The 17,552-nt window shown below is 41.3% G+C and overlaps 1 protein-coding gene across 6 annotated transcripts in view; it reads left to right on the top strand.

Annotated features, from left to right (window-relative positions):
* The window catches only part of PGCKA1 (PDCD10 and GCKIII kinases associated 1), a 75,068-nt gene that overhangs the window by 46,701 nt on the left and 10,815 nt on the right, over positions 1–17,552 (top strand). For 2 of the 6 annotated variants that reach the window (XR_013545514.1, XM_073001126.2), the window contains exons 2-3: positions 15,569–15,622; positions 17,463–17,516. Coding sequence is in view for 5 of the 6 variants with exons in the window: in XM_073001126.2 (XP_072857227.2) it covers positions 17,485–17,516 (32 nt within the window). In the remaining variant the exon portion in view is untranslated. Of the gene's footprint in view, positions 1–7,301; positions 17,517–17,552 lie in introns of those variants that run through there. The other 4 variants (XM_073001128.2, XM_078394023.1, XM_020786182.3 and 1 more) reach the window with 4 other exon arrangements.

Here is a 17,552-nt window from a genome sequence, read left to right as displayed (position 1 = left end):
ATCAGTCACTGGAAAAATGGGAGTAATATTGTAACAGAATGACGAAATCCAAAGCAGAAGGAGATTGACTGCTCAAGTGCCAATTAAAAAGTCCAGGCTGTCCTGGAAAACCCAATCATGGAGCTCCTGGGAGGGGATTCTTCTCCCCTGTGATCAGTACATATGTTGTAAAGACAGCATGTGGAAGAACAGAGACAAAGTGCTATTTGCCTCACTTTCATTTTCAGGAGAAAGAAAATTTGAGGATTTTTCTTCTCTCCCCGCCCCCCTTAGGCAGGTTCGGATCTTAATCCAAATGACTGCATGCGTATTTGTGTGACATTGGTGGATTGTGCAGGATTTGAGTGGGGTAGATCATGGTTAGGCATCTGGATACAGAGTCAGAGGTTGGGAGTTCAATTCTGTCTGTGCATTCCAGAAGAGCCAGCCTCTGTAGCCTTGGGCAAGCTGCACTCCCAGAAGAAGGAGAATTGTAAATCACTTCTGTGTATTCACTACACAGGATCTTTGTCTGCATACTGGTGGTCCAGCGGTGGTTGATAGCACTGAGTTTCATCACCCATCTACAGTCTGAAATTGTTAATTTTCATGTTTTTTTCACTATTTGATAACTTACAAATACATACAAATACTTTTAAATATTCAAATATGAATCAAAGTAGGTGGGCTTCAAATCCTCTGAAAGCAAACTGGTAAGACAACAATTCAGGATGAAACAAAACAGATTGTATTCGCATACCCAGGGCTTTTGTATTTGCTGTCTTTTCTGTTATTTTATTTTGTAACAGCTAGTCCTGCAGTAGTTTCTGCAAGAGGGTGTGTGTGTTTGTAAGCTTCTCTTTTAAGTTTCTGTTGTTGTTGTTGTTTTTAAAGTGTTTCATCTGTCCAGCTATAGGGTGCTACTTGGGTAACTCATCTTTGATTGAAAAGTAAGGGGTATAGTAACACTGGTGTTTTGCATTCATGGGCTTGCATACAAGGGGGTGCTGATAAGTATTGATGCTTTCCCAGAAAGAATTAAGCTAGGAAGCTATAAATTGCAGGTGTATTGGCCAATTTGTCTGTATTCAGTGGTGCAAAAATCAACAACCTATGATTTTAACTTTCATTTTCGGCTTCAAAGTGAACATGGCCGCACCTCCAGAAAAGTTCAATGTGGAAGATCATAGGAGATAATTACCAAGAGAAAGGTGCAAAGCAGATCTATGATGAAATGTCACAAACTATGGGTGACAGCGGCCCTTCATATGCAACAGTTAAATGTTGGGTTGTTAATTTTAAAACTGGCCATTTCGGTGTTGAAAGTGAGAAACCCAGTGGGAGGCTTGTTTCTGTCTCTGTGCCCGCAAATGCGAAAGCCATCCATGACATGTTCATGGAGGACCGCCGAATATCAGCCAAACATATTGCTATATATCTGAGAATATCACGTGAGAGAGTTGGTGCCATTATCCACAATGACTTGGAAATAAGAAAGCTGGCAGCAAAGTGGATCCCCAAACTTCTGACAACCAAACCAAAGAGGAAACGTGTGGAGTCATCGGTGGTTGTTTTGGAACTTTTTGTAAGCAATGAGTCAGATTTCCAGGGCAAACTGGTAACTGGTGATGAGACATGGATCTACTGTTATGATCCTGAGACAATGGAACAGTCCAAGGAATGGAGGCACAGTGGTTCCCCAAGTCCAAAGAAGTTCCAAGTGCAAAAATCGGTGCCGAAGCAAATAGCAACAGTTTTTTTGGGATAAGAAGGGAGTTCTGCTGGTGGACTACCTCCAACAGGGTTCAACCATCAATGCAAAAGATTTCTGTGATTTATTGATGAAGTTGAGGCAAAATATCAAGGAAAAACGTCGAGGAAAGGTCTTCGAAGGTGTCATCCTGTTGCATGACAATACCTCTTCACACACTGCAGATGAAACAATTGCAAATCTGACGTCCTTAGGCTTTCAAGTGATGCCCCATCCACCCTATTCTCCCGACCTGACTCCTTCTGACTATTATCTGTTCCCCAAACTCAAAAAACACCTAAAGGGACAATGATTTGGGAGTGTTCTGGAGGCAACTAATGCTGCAAATGAGTGGTCACACCAGCAGTCGGAAGAATTTTATTTGCAGGGACTTAAGAAGCTGCAGGGCAGATGTCGCAAGTGCATTGACTTCCTGGCGGAATATGTAGAATAGTGTGGCAGTTACAGCTTCCTAGCTCAATTTTTTCTGGGAAAGGCTCAGTACTTATCAGCATCCCCTTGTATATGTGCCTATCTATCAGTGACAAGAAGCATTTACCCCTCCACTTCATATCTGACCTCTAAATAGCTATGAAGTAGACTAAAACCTGAGTAAATCAGTTTATAAACATATGTTTGAATATCTTTACAAAAGCCAGACTAGAAAAAGTGTGCTACCAGAGACCAGTTCCAGAAATTAGAACCTGGTCCTGGTTAATAGAGTTGAAGCCTGTCCAACTCAGGGATATCAGGACTAACCTAACAACCACATACTTAGGGCACTGATACTTAGGGATCAGGATAGTGGAATACATTTAGTTGGAAAGGTTCCATCCACAAACCTTTGGTGTCAGGCAGAGGGTCTCAGAAACATCTTGGTCCATCTGTGAGCACATTTAGCATTATGATAGCTGGTGGAAGTGGATTAAAACTATCTTAAGCTGCCAGAATTGCCAAATCCTCTCTAGGATCAATACAGAAGGTAATTGTCATGATCAGGCCTGGCAACAGAAGCTAACAAGCAGATCATGTGAAATGCTTTACCACAAAATTAGCTGGCTACAAGGTTAGGGAAGCATTTGGAAGCTCAGCCTTGTGGGAAGCTGTGAGTTGCGTGCAACAAGAGAATAGCTTGAATGTATTGTGTTGAAAACAGATTGTCTGAAAAAACATATAATAATGCATTTTGGATCATCTAATTTGTGTAAAGATTTTGTGACTTGGCACAAGGAGCAACAGTTCAAGTAGTCTATATCAAAAAGGCATACACCTCCTTATCCAATCTTCTTCCAATGGTTTATATTCCCTACTAGACATGAGGATGAATTTTTAAAAAATCGTGATATTCATTAAAAATAGCTGATTAATTATTTGCCCCTTCGTATCCGTGAGTTCCGGAGACCCTGATGAATATGAAGGAATGGATATTTGTTCATTTTTAGTCATCCCCCATATGAAGAACTAACCTTCCCTCTCTTCCTATGGCCTTCCCATTCTGCCTATGGCCCCACTGATCAGCTGATCGGCAGCCTATCCCCCTTCCCCTTCCCACCTTAGCTGCTGCCATCATCTGCCATTGCTGGACACTGCCGGAACCCATTGCCACTTGCTGCTGCTGCCATCCATCACCGCCTGCTGTGGTGGCCTCTGCAGCCATGGCCTGCTGTAAGGGACACTGGCTGCCCTTTGCAAAGATGGCAGCTGTGGCTTCTTTTAGGGCAGAGAAACTGCAGCTGCCATCTTTGCTAAGGGCAGCACTGATTCCCTTAAGGCAGGCCATAGCGGCAGAGGCCATCACAGTGAGTGGCAGCAGATAGAGACTGCGGAGGCCACCATGGCACAGGCTGCCATGGATGGTGGTGGCAGCGGCGGCAGTGCAGACTGTAGCAGCCAAGGTAGGGAGGCGATAGGGGAAGGGGGCAGGGGAGCTGGCTGTAGGGGTGGAGCTCAGCTGTTTTTAAAGACAGCCTTTGGCTGTCTAAAACAAACACCATCAAACCAACTAATCGATTTGTGCTTTGTTGGTTTATGGGGAGGAGCTTCGTGGTTCATCAACTGGACGGATCACGAAGCAGGATGAATTTCCAAAATGGTGATTCGTCCCCATCTCTCTTCCCTACTCCTTAGTATTTTACACTTCTTGTTTACTGAAAGTAGAGGTAACAACAATGTGCTGTTGAAAGCTTAACTCTCTTCTGATGATCAAGAGAAATCTGTTCATGATGTCCTTGAGCACACACTTCTATTTAAAGACCAAAATTTAAATTGAAGTCATTTTCATTTACTTTACATTTTTAGTCATCAGCCCTCCAAACTAATCCTCAGTGCTGAACATCAGGCTGCATTTACTTCTGTTCCATCAGCTCCAGGACAATATGCATTCTTTTTCTTTCCTTTTTCCTTTCTGTTCTGCCTCTATGTTGCTCTTGTTTTCAGCAGAGCTTCAAAAATGCAAATACAAGAGAGCATTCTGTTGCCAGTGCAAACAACAGAGTCCAGGTAGAATCCATCTACTTTGCCTATTGTCTCAATGTTAATGAGTTCATAGCAACATTAAATATCTAGAAAAACTGTCCAGGATGAGTCCAGAGTTTCACCTTGGGCAGGTCTCCACCTGCCAAATTAACATACAGTATTTCAGAGAACAGTCGCAGAGTACACCAAAATATTATCCTCGTTCAAAGTGCATAAAACATGTGGAGGAAAAATAGGAGTCTGTATGTGATAAATAAAATGTTTGCTAGAATTGGTGTGTGAGGAAGCAAAACAAAACACCCTTTAAAGTACTCTAAAATAGTAGAAAAAGACAAATAGAGATACCATTCTTCATTCCTGAGGAAAGTTCTGGATACTGTGATACACTGCCCAACACAGCAGCACCACAATCTCTCATTCTCTAAAAAGAGATGAATGAAATTGCAGTAGCCTCTGGAATACATGCACATATTAGCATCTGTTCTTGCTTGCATTTAATTTTTTATATAATTACTGTATCCAGTCAGGTCTCAGTGGTCCAAAATATGTGGCTATTGTATGAAATGTTACCTATCTGATTGAGATTCAGATCATATAGTAATGGAAATGTTGTTTTCTTCCTTTTGTAGAATGGCCTCTTCTCCAAGCATGGAACTCTTTCAAAACAGTGATTAGCAAATTAAGTCTATGTTTACCTTTCAAGAACCAATCACAAAACAAAAGCTAGTTAAGTTGCAATGTCTTAAGTGGGAAAAACCTCTACTAGGACAACCACATAGATATATACTGTCAGGTCAGGGGCTCTACTTCTAAATTTGACTATATGTACCTTCTAGTTTGGGCCTTAGTGGTTTAATGACTTTTTAAAGTGTTCCTTTTCTCAGAACTTGTACAGTGGTGCCTTGCTTTACGATTGCCCCACATTACAACGAAACCGCAAAACGATGGTCTGAATGGGTTTTTTTCGCTTTGCGATGATCGGTTCCCTGCTTCGGGAACTGATTCTTCGCAAAACGATGATTTTCTTCCAGCTGATTGGCGGTTTCAAAATGGCTGCCGGGTAAATAAAATGGCTCCCTGCTGTTTTCTGGGATGGATTCCTCGCAAGACAGCCACTGAAAATGGCTGCCCTATGGAGGATCTTCGCTGGACGGTGAGTTTCCAGCCCATTGGAATGCATTGAAGGGGTTTCAGTGCATTTCAATTGGCTTTTTATTTTCGCATTACGACATTTTTGTTCTACAGCGATTTCGCTGGAACGAATTAACGTAATGCAAGGCACCACTGTACTTGTAGTTAGCCTGTCCCAGGACACCAGGTATGGAACCTTGAACAAAACTTGGACTCACAGCTCATCTAAACTCTTCTGAGAAAGAAAAAGAATGATACAGAAGTGAGCAAAGAAAGGGGAAGGACCTCACATTTCAAAATACATTATTTTTTCACAATACCAAAGTATAGAGAAACCATTTTCCTCTCCTTCTTTCACTAGTATTTGCTACACGTGTTTTTCAGAGAGCTAGAGGTGGGTGACTGTTTGTCCTGAACTCCCAAATTGAGAGATAAGGTCAAAGGTCAAAGGCAACCCAGAGCAGATCAACCTTCTTGTTGAAACAATACAGTATCAGTTAAACAGTTTTGTAACTGCTGAGTAAACAGTAGTGAAAGCTTTTGCCTTGCAGCAGAAGAGCCTCATGGCATGCAACAGTACCAGCAATGCTGGATTTCACAGCAGTTCCCTCCAAAGAAGGATGAGTAGTGTCTCAGATCGCTCCTAGATGATGACTCCTGAGAAGAATCAGGGCACAAGCAAGCAATATCTGAGGCAAGGGAACTGGGTCTAGTTTTGATCCCTCTGATAACTCTGGAAGTTAGGATAGTCCAATGAAGTTGAAAAGGTGAAGAAGATACTTAGGATAGATGAAAAACAATAGTTTCTTCCTTTTCTTTACATTGGAGACACTTAAACAAAGGCATTTTCTACCACAGGTTGTGGTGATGGTCAACAGCTTAGCCTGCTTTTAAAGATTAGTAAAACAAACAAACAAACAAACAAACCATAGGATAAGGCTATCATTGTTGACTAGAATCTAGTCAATTCCTTCTTTTCCCCTCCACTTTCTTTGCAAAAGAGGGGGGGAGCAAGGGTCAAGGCGCCTTGATCCCTCTCCCCTCCTTACTACTGTTTATAAAACTACCCTCAATTTTTCTTGTAATTATTTTAGGAAAAATGTCATTTTATACATGGGAAATGTCATTTTATACTTGTACAGTGGTGCCTTGCTTTACGATTGCCCCACATTACAACGAAACCGCAAAACGATGGTCTGAATGGGTTTTTTTCGCTTTGCGATGATCGGTTCCCTGCTTCGGGAACTGATTCTTCGCAAAACGATGATTTTCTTCCAGCTGATTGGCGGTTTCAAAATGGCTGCCGGGTAAATAAAATGGCTCCCTGCTGTTTTCTGGGATGGATTCCTCGCAAGACAGCCACTGAAAATGGCTGCCCTATGGAGGATCTTCGCTGGACGGTGAGTTTCCAGCCCATTGGAATGCATTGAAGGGGTTTCAGTGCATTTCAATTGGCTTTTTATTTTCGCATTACGACATTTTTGTTCTACAGCGATTTCGCTGGAACGAATTAACGTAATGCAAGGCACCACTGTACTTGTAGTTAGCCTGTCCCAGGACACCAGGTATGGAACCTTGAACAAAACTTGGACTCACAGCTCATCTAAACTCTTCTGAGAAAGAAAAAGAATGATACAGAAGTGAGCAAAGAAAGGGGAAGGACCTCACAGAAGGACAGATCCTGCTCACTTGAAGGACAGATCCTGAAGCTGAGGCTCCAGTACTTTGGCCATCTCATGAGAAGAAAAGAGTCCTTGGAAAAAACCTTGATGTTAGGAAGGTGTGATGGCAAGAGGAGAAGGGGACGACCGAGGATGAGATGGCTGGACAGTGTCTGCGAAGCAACCAACATGAACCTGACACAACTCCGGGAGGCAGTAGAAGACAGGAGGGCCTGGCGTGCTCTGGTCCATGGGGTCACGAAGAGTCGGACACGTCTAAACGACTAAACACAAACACATACATGGGAAAATACACTAAACAGTATTAATTTTGCTGTCCTTTAGGTGGTTGCTGATGTTGAAGCCCTAGATAGACTCCTCTACCTCTGAAAGTTGTTTCACATTTATGAGACAAGTGGAAACCTTCTCTTATGTGTGGAGGCAACAAGAGTGAAAGCTCCATTGGTCACACTCTTAACTGTCATGCTAGTTTCAAAGATGTAAGAATGATGCCAGCACAAGCAAAAAAAAACTGGCATCTTCATTCACTTGTCTTATCACTTAAGGCACTTACCATCTTCCTTGACAGCTAAAGGCCATAACAATGCATTTATAAAAATAAATCAAAAGCACAAGAAAAAAAGGGGAGTCAATATAGTGTTAAAAGGAAAGTGCAAACTTAAAATCAATCTGTGGAAGCATGTACTCCAGCACCAGCAAAGGCACTGAATAACAAGCTAGGCAATAGGCAATACAAATAATAATAGTTAATACAAACAGTACACAAATAATGAATGAAATCTATATTATGTGCAAAGCATATGAGGCATTCATAATAAAATAACTTTTTATATACAGTACTTCCTCAATACTTAAAATTAGAAACATGTCCAAAACTTTCTCTATGGATACACTTAGGACAGACAATGATTATCATTTCACCCACAAGTCTTGAATATAATATGTCTATTCCATGAAAAAAAGCTCTTCTCTTATAAACTGCTGTAGTTAGGATGATTTTTTTTTTCATATTGGCTTTTTAACAGAAACACACAATTTAGGATCAATATAATAGCCTCTCCTACATGAAATCCAGGGTTAGAACTTTGTGTAAGAGACAGAGTGACAGAGAACTGCAACATCAGGTCTGCCTGAAAACGTATTATAGGATGATGAGAATTTCACTTAAAAGATCCTTCTCTGACCTAGTTAGTAGCTTTGAGATATATTGGGTCTGGTAGCAGGTCTCCTAGCCTCCATCAAACCAAGTTTGAAAATACATTTGTGGACCGATATGTACTCTGACTCCTTCATTAGACAAGGGTGCTGATTTCCATGGAAGTTAAAATAATAGCTCAGATATATAATTTCATCACGAGTTTACATGAGGACTGTGTTGTGTCGCTTCATCTGTTTTGAAGAGATAGGGTTGTGCCATTATATTTTATTCCTGATTGTTGTCATTGGTTGTCAACCGTTGTTGTTTCCTCATCCAAACACATTTCTCGATCTTTCCTCCCAGAGTAGAGGTAGGGTGGAGATTAAAAATAACTCCAATCAACAACAAGCAGCACCAGGGAAAGACAGATCAGCTTCCCCCACATCAGTTGCACCAAATACTTCTACAGACATGGAAAAGGCTTGTTGCCATCTCAGGGGTCTGCTGGCTTTTGCTAATTTTTTCCAGGGCATGAATTATTGCAAGCACTCTGGTTCTACTGTTCCCCAGTTCCCAAGATATGTAGTTATTTTACAGAAAGCAGGGGACAGGATCAAATTCTATGACACCAAAAACAACAACAACAACAAAAAAAGGATACAGTAGCCTGAAGCACCAGAGTTCTGCTTTTTAAAAGAGAGAGGGAGAGAAGGGCAGCTTTGGAGCAAGATGCTCCTGGATACTGGAAGCACCATAGCAAGGAGATGCAGCAAAACAATACTGTTTTCAGAGAAATAAAAAGGTGCAGTAATTTAAAAGCAGGGACTTAGAAAGTTAGATGATTGATTGATTGATTGACTGACTGACTGACTGACTGACTGACTGACTGACTGACTGATTGATTGATTGATTGATTGATTGATTGATTGCATTTATACCCTGCCCATCTAGTCAACTGACTATTCTGGGCAGCTTCCAACACATATAATAACAATAATAAAACAACATTTAAATGTCAGTAATAGAGTTATTCAAGATGGAAAGAAATAGGAAAAAAGTCAAATAATTGCTGAGGGGAAGGCCTGCCTAAACATCCAAGTTTTCAATTGGTTTTTAAAGATGCCCAGCGAAGGGGGCCACATGGATCTCTGGAGAAAGATTATTCCAGAGGCAAGGAGCTACTGCCGAGAAGGCCCGGTTTCTTGTTTTTTCCCCCGGGACCTCCCTCGGCGTCAGACTCACCTCCTGACTCGATCGGGTGATATGGGTAGGTTTTGGTGGGAGTAGGCGTTCCACCAAGTATGGAGGCCCTAAACCTTTTAAGGCTTTATATGTGAGCATTAAAACTTTGAAGTCAACGTGGAACCGAATGGGCAGCCAATGCAAAGCGGCCAGAGTGGGAGAGATATGATGATATTTTCTCACTCCACTAAGGAGTCTGGCTCCGCATTCTGCACCACTTGGAGTTTCCGCATCAACCTTAAAGGTAGCCCCACATAGAGCGCATTACAGTGGTCTAATCTTGAGATTACAAGTGCATGTACCAAGATAGTGAGCCCCCCAACATCAAGATAGGGATGCAGCTGGGCTATCCATGAAAGATGAAAAAAGGCTGTGCGGACCACTGACGCCACCTGAGTTTCCATGGTGAGCGCTGGGTCCAGATGGATCCCCAAGCTGTGAACCTCACTCTTTGCTGTGAGAGTCACCCCCCCCCCCAAATGAGAGTTTCCCAGACCGCTGATGGTGGGGCCACCCACCCTCAGGATCTCTGTCTTGTCCGGGTAAGAGGAATATCACCCAGATATCCAGATTATTCTCACGTAACTCTTGTGCAGAAACGGTCCTTAAGGCAGAACAAATGCTCTCTTTGATTAAATTCAGTGTGTGTTTGTGTACATGTGTGAGAAAGAAGCCTATCAAACGTGAATAGGTACATGGAAGGTCCATGCTTAGAGGTAGTTTATCAGTGAATAGCACCTTGTAGAAACAAATATATGAGGATGTTTGTTGTCTCTGATAGCTCTAATGTGGAGAATGAAATTATCTGTCTGACGTTGAAAGTTTGAGGAGTGATGCAGAAAAGCAATTTATTATGCTGTCAGATTCTAATGATTTTGTTTTAAATATTCAAATTACATTACGTGGTGAAAGAAATACAAGCCTTTCCTCTTTAAAAATGTATTAAGGCTAGGGCTGCTCCTCCCATTTTTTCCCTGTTCCTCAGGAAATTCAAAGAGACTCCTACAGTGCTCTTCCCCATATACAGTATATCACAGAAGTGAATATACCCCCCCACACACACACTTCGTAAATATTTTAGTATATCTTTTCATGTGACAGCACTGAAGAAATGACACTTGGCTACAATGTAAAGCAGTGAGTATACAGCTTGTATAACAGTGTAAATGTGCTGTCCCCTCAAAATAAGGCAACACACAGCCATGAATGTCTAAACCGCTGGTAACAACAGTGTGTACACTCCTAAGTGACAATGTCCAAATTGGGCCCAAGTAGCCGATTTCTCTCCCTGGTGTCATGAGACCCATTAGTGTCACAAGCCTCAGGTGTGAAATGGGAGCAGGTGTTATCGCTCTCACTCTCTCAGACTGGTGACTGGAATTCCCACATGGCACCCCATGGTAATGAACTAAATGAGGATCTGAAAAAAAATTGTTGCTCTACATAAAGATGGCCTAGGCTATAAGAAGACTGTCAAAATCCTGAAACTGAGCTGCAGCACGGTGGCCCAGACCATAGAGCGGTTTAACAGGACAGGTTCCACTCAGAACAGGCCTTGCCATGGTCAACCAAAGAAGTTGAGTGCCCGTGCTCAGCATCATATCCAGAGGTTGGCTTTGGGAAATAGACGTATGAGTGCTGCTAGCATTGCTGCAGAGGTTGAAGGGGTGGGGGTGGGGTAGGATCAGCCTGTCAGTGCTTAGACCATACATCACACACTACATCAAATTTGCCTCCAAGGCTGTCATCCCAGAAGGCAGCCTCTTCCAAAAATGATGCACAAGAAAGCCTGTATACAGTTTGCTGCAGACAAGCAGACTAAGGACATGGATTTTTGGAACCATGTCCTATGGTCTGGTGAGACCAAGATAAACTTATTTAGTTCAGATGGTGTCAAGCGCATGTAGCGGCAACAAGGTCTCCAACATCCACCAGCTCTGTGATTTCATCATGGAGGAGTGGAAGAGGACTTCAGTGGCAACCTGTGAAGCTCTGGTGAACTCTATGACCAAGAGGGTTAAGCCAATGCTGTAAAGTAATGGTGGCCACAGAAAATATTGACACTTTGTGCCCAGTTTGGACATTGTCACTTAGGAATGTGCTCACTTTTGTTGCCAGCAGTTTAGACATTAATGGCTGTGTGTTGTGTTATTTTGAGGGGACAGCACATTTACAATGATATACAAGCTGTATCTCCCTGGGAAAGACCCTGATGTTGGGAAAGTGTGAAAGCAAGAGAAGAAGGGGACGACAGAGGATGACATGGCTGAACAGTGTCATTGAAGCTACCAACATGAATTTGACCAAACTCCAGGAGGCAGTGGAAGACAGGAGGGCCTGGTGTGCTGTGGTCCATGGAGTCATGAAGAGTCGGACATGACTTAACAACTAAACAACAACAACAACAAGCTGTATACTCACTGCTTTACATTGTAGCTAAGTGTTATTTCTTCAGCGTTGTCACATGAAAAGATATACGAAAATATTTATGAAATGTGAGGGGGTGTACTCACTTCTGTGATATACTGTACATGAGATCACTGCCAGGACATCACCCATGGTTTTGGAGTCAAGTGTCATCAACACATTGAATCCAGATAGAAGGTGATGCTGGTCACTCTGCAACTAAGAAATCCAGCTGTCACATCCTTAATGATTGATGAAGGAAAAAAATTCCTTTGTTAACCAGGCAGGCTGTTTGGGTGTCTTATTAGACCCAATGTTCTTCCTGGCGTAACAGATGGGAACCGTGACCAGATCAGCATTTTATCATCTGTCTGTAGTCTAGAAACTTTCTTCTTACACAGAGAAGACAGATGCAGCCATGCTGATGCCTGCAACTCTTACCTTGAGATTACTGTCATTTGCTCTGTATGGGGCTACCCTTGAAGAGAAGGGTAGGTGCAATTGGTAGAACACATGGCGGCTAATGGGTGCCTCTTGGCAGGATCATTTAACACCTATTTTGTGCCAGCTAAATTGGTTGCTAGTTGTTTTCCAGGTTCATTTTAAGGTGTTGGTTGTTATCTTTAAAGACCTACATGGCTTGGGATTCCCATGCCCACTGGATAACTTCTGTTTATGGCTCACTATGCTCATATGCAGTGGTTAACTGACGAAAAAAGGAGTCACATTCTGGGATTTTTCCCTTGCTTGGAGTCTCTTAGTGAATAGTATTGAGCAAAAGAAAATATCCTGTAGTCCAGCCATTCTCAACAGGGGCCGTATGGCCCTCCATGGGGGCCTGGCACATTTGAAGGGGGCAACAGGCAGGAAACAATTCTCCACACACATAAGGTTTGTTAATTAATACCTAATTAAGGTATTGCTGCCCACATCCCTCATAATGCATTAGTCCTATGATTTAGCACATGATCAAGAATGCAAGTAGCAACTCATTATTTAGTGACTTTTCATGCTGCGGTGTATGTAATTATACTTGGATTGACATTCATCCCCAATCAAATACTGCCCCATGAGCAAAACACTAATAGAAAAACTGGCCAGTTCGATGAGTAAAATTAGCATATGAGCACATTAGCACTTGTAATCCAGAAACAAATGGTTGCAGCAACAGTAAATGAGTGACAACAGTGTCTGGGAATTCTCGTGGAACAGGCTACACTGCTTGCAGTTCATGATATTGGTTCAGACTAGCTCTGTGTTGCATATTCTGGCTCTCATGTATTTTTAAGAGTGTGGCCTTGCAGCAATATCAATAGCCATCCTGCTCTAGATAAACCACATACCAATTGCTTCAGCAATCATACAAGTTAGGACAGACTAGCTAGGTAAGTTTTCCTGCTATGTTCACTGCAACCCTGACTTGCTTTGGAAGGTTATCAAGGGTTGTTTAATGAGTTAATAGAAGCAGAGGTTTTCTTGAAGAAAGCTTGGCCACCACTATCCATCATCGCTACAAATCTGCAATAGAGGGGAGCTTGGGAATGACCAGTAACATACAATGATGTTGTTTAGTCGTTAAGTCGTGTCCAACTCTTTGTGACTCCATGAACCAGAGCACGCTGTCTTCCATTGCCTCCCGGAGTTGGGTCAAATTCATGTTGGTAGTATCAATGACATTGTCCAACCATCTTATCCTGTGTCATCCCTTCTTCTCTTGCCTTCACGCTTTCCCAACATCAGGGTCCTTTCCAGGGAGTCTTCTCTTCTCATGAGATGGCCAAACTATCGGAGCCTCAGCTTCAGCATCTGTCCTTCCAGTGAGCACTCAGGGTTGATTTATTCTTCATAACATACATATAATTAATTTCTTTTTACAGTAGCCAATGCATAACTGAACTGCATCATTATTATAACGTAATGAGAGATAACTTTACTTCTTTATGGTGCAACTATATCTGTAGGTAATTTTATAATTACAGGGTATATGGTTTCACATCTTAGATGTGTTTGATTCCACAGACCACCAGATTTTAGCACTGTTTTTTAAATTAACTAAACAAAATTGTTTTAGCTACTTGGAATGGGGCTTAAAACTGTAATAAATTACTTTTAAAAAGTAATTTTCCAAGTTCTGCCATTGAATTAATTCTAGGTTGCACCTGGTTCATGTACAGTGACAGTTCAAAAGACGTCTAAATTATGCCTCAGAAGTCTATGCAGTGTGGAGAGATCCTGATATAGAAGGTTTAAAAGAGGTAGTCTGTGCTAGCATATCAGGAAAAAACAAACGAAAAATAGAAAATAAAGAAGACAAAAGTGTTGTGGCAGCTTAAAGACTAACTGCTGTGTTTTAAGGTGAACTTTCCTGGACAAGTCCACTTCTTCAGACTTGAAGAAGGTCTGCAGTTACTCTTTAAGGTGCCACAATGTTAATGTCTCCTTTATTTATTATTTCTCTTTTGTTCTTGCCTGATACAGAAGGATTCCTCAAGGTACTTGAGAACTTCCTGGGGTACCAGTGCAGGTTAAGCAATGGTATAGTAGATGGCAGTGAATCTGTGAAAATTACAGACTTAAGAATGGAGGTCCTTTATCACAGAAAAAAATTGTCACCTTTGAAACTGCCCACCATACAGCCTATTGTGTTATGATTTTTCTCTCTCTCTGAGCTTCTACTGTCTTCATACACTCCCCTCATGAACAACTCTCCCCCATGACCCCATGAAAAATTATTTATTTTCTTGAAGAATTCAGCACTTCATAAACAGCAAATATTTCTAAGGTTTGATAGCAGCCTGGATGGTGCAGTAGGTCATGTTGGCTATGGGAAAAGATCACATCTCTGTTAACTTACAGGGATATTTTGCAGGCTTTATGGGGGGAACCATCCATCTGGTCATGGGTAGGGATGTGGAGACCCTTCAGATATTATTGGACTACAGTTCCCATAATACCTGACCACTATATATATTGGCTGAGCATGTTGGAGACTGGGGAAACATCTGGAGTGTCATAGGTTCCCCATCTCTGACTTAGATAATAGTTTCATGAATGAAGCAGAATCTCCATTCAGTTTTTGGTTTTGTTTGTTTGTTTAAGAATGCAATGGACAGCTGTGGGCTGCAGTTCCCATAATTCTGGCTAGAGCTAATGAAAGACGTATGTCAAATACATCTGGAAGTCCACATAGTTTATTGAAAAAAGGTGTATTAAAAATAGTGGTTCCCAACCTTGAGTCCACAGGTGTACTTGGACTAAAACTCCCAGAAGTCTCTACCACTAGTTGTGTTGGCCAGGATTTCTGGGAGTTGTAGTCCAAGAACATCCGGTGACCAAGTTTGGGAGCCACTCATTTAGAATACTGGTAGGTCACCTTTGTAGTATAGTAGGAAATTGACAAAGAAATTAAAGGCCCAGCTTCTAGACTTATATATAAAAAACTCCTTTTTTAACATGGAAACTGATGCACAAATTGGACAGTACAAACTTGTGCTAGAAAAAAGGTGAACTTTATTGAAACAAAAACAGAGAAAAAGCATACATCAGAAATTTAAAAACATCAAGATAACATTGCTGCGCACGGGTGTGGACCGAATCTAATGGGCACATCATTAAGGTGACAGTTACACATTTCAAGGCACCCTGAGCATGTTTTGTGACTGGGTATTTTGCCCTTATCCAGTTTTCAAAATCTCTGCATAAGGATGACTGTATCAGTACCACAAGTAGTTACTGCCTAATCAAATTTTATCACTGTTGTTTCAGATATTGCTCAGTCAGATATTAAAATCATGATCCTCCAACTCTGTTGATGTATTGGTAAGTAGACTTTTAAAAAATAATTTTCCTGTTGTTTGTTTGTAAGACAGACAGACAGACAGACAGACAGATATCTGATCTGCCGAAATTACCTTCTCTTTCCTCCCTTAAGGCAATGGTTTTCTGGTTGTGGGAGATCCCTTCTTACGTAGCAGCTCCTAAAACCAACTTCTGAAAGATGAAGGATGGCTCCCTTGACTTCCCGACTGAAAACTGTTACAGAACAGTCAAGGGAATGGGTATCCATTTCTAAATTCTCTCAAACATGCAGAAGATATAACATTGCTGCTTAGGTAAAGGCAACAAAAACTGAAAACACCTCATCAAAGTATGTCTCAGATTTGCACATTCTGGTTTATACACATCAATGAAAATGTAGCAAGAATTACTATAATTTTGTAACAATGCTGTACATATGGCCATAGCAATATGATCACGTGACCTGTACACTTTCCTAGTTTGCTGTCCAGCTGCTATCTATGAAGGGACAACTGCTGCCCAAACTCCCTTCTTTTTTTGAGTTTCTTTCTCTTTAAATCAGACATGGCTTGGAGAGCCTTTCGAACAGAGGATGACCTTCTATAAAGTACAACCCATGGCCAACAGAACAAGATATCCTCTTCCACGAATGAACTTATTTTAAGTCTGTGGAATATATATATATATTCATAGTTAGGCTCCATATCTGGACCTGTAACTTCACTAAAGAGTCAATAATCCACATCCTGAGATGATACATGGTACGAGTAAAGCAAATATACATTTCAGAATACTCCAGGACATATCTGAAAGTTTTTATGAGCCAGAGGGTTAAAGCAGCAGGCTAGAGGTGGTTTAGAGAAGCTCATGCCAACACCAACCTAGCTGCATCTGTGATGGAAGGATGATACAGCATTTGTTAGCTTTACAATGGGAAGAAATGTAGGTCAGCCCTATGGCTCTGGAAAATGATTAACTTCAAGGCAAACATACAGTTACTCAGAACTCCAGGTATGCAAGTTTAGAGGAAAAGGCTTATGAAAAGTCTAGTTCTTTTTCCAAGACCCTTTTGTCTTTGAACATCTGACTGGATTAAATACTTCCAAAATGTTCTCAGGAAGATTTGATATGCTTTCCAAGCTTGGAAGCTTGAAACACAAAGCTTTTTGCTCAAAAGCCACTAAGTGGCGATAAATGCAAGCACACAGAGCTTTCTAGGGGAGAGCTTGATTCTGCTCTTATAAGCAAGCTTGTGTCAACAACTAAGCCAGTTTTCTCTTCTGCCTCTGTAGTGTTTCCGCTCTACTTTCTGTTGAAAACATAGTTCATGTTAGATGATGAGATCTTTACCACATGAAACAGTTAGCCACTATTCAGTAAGGGTAGGTTTGCATCTACAATGTAAACTGCAGCAATATAATTATCACACACTGTAATTACACAAACTTGAATGTGGTTCTGCCAGCTTCTACCTCACTTTTCAGGAAAGGGTTATATTTAATTTCAACAGCTGATTTCAGGTTGAGTAGAAATAGATGCTAGTTAATATTTAACCAAGGAAGTTTGCAGTTTAATCCTACTTGGTGACAAGGAAATCCCCCTTATTTTCAACCACAACTGTAACCGTGCAATATTTTGCTTGCCCAGTCACTTCTTTCCTTCAAATCATCTGTGTAATTCTCAGGAAATATTGCCCTATTGTATAGAGTGTATAGAGTTCATTGTGTATAGAGTTCTGTCATTTAAAAGTCGAAGACTTTGGGAGATAGGGAGGAAACTATGGTATTTTATTTTTGTAGCATGGGCAGGTACTGTTGAAATACATTTCATCTTCACTTTTGCTAACTACTTTTCTTTTCAGATATTAATCAAGAAGAATACAGATGGGGTGCAGGTGCTGTAAAATGATACAAAGGTACGGAGTCTAAGGACCAATTCAGAATCACTTGGG

The sequence above is a fragment of the Pogona vitticeps genome, chromosome 5 (genome assembly GCF_051106095.1).
Source record: "Pogona vitticeps strain Pit_001003342236 chromosome 5, PviZW2.1, whole genome shotgun sequence".
In the NCBI taxonomy this organism is placed as follows: Eukaryota; Metazoa; Chordata; class Lepidosauria; order Squamata; family Agamidae; genus Pogona; species Pogona vitticeps.
The sequence above is the reverse complement of the archived record's forward strand: the minus strand, read 5'-3'. Positions and strand labels throughout refer to the sequence as shown.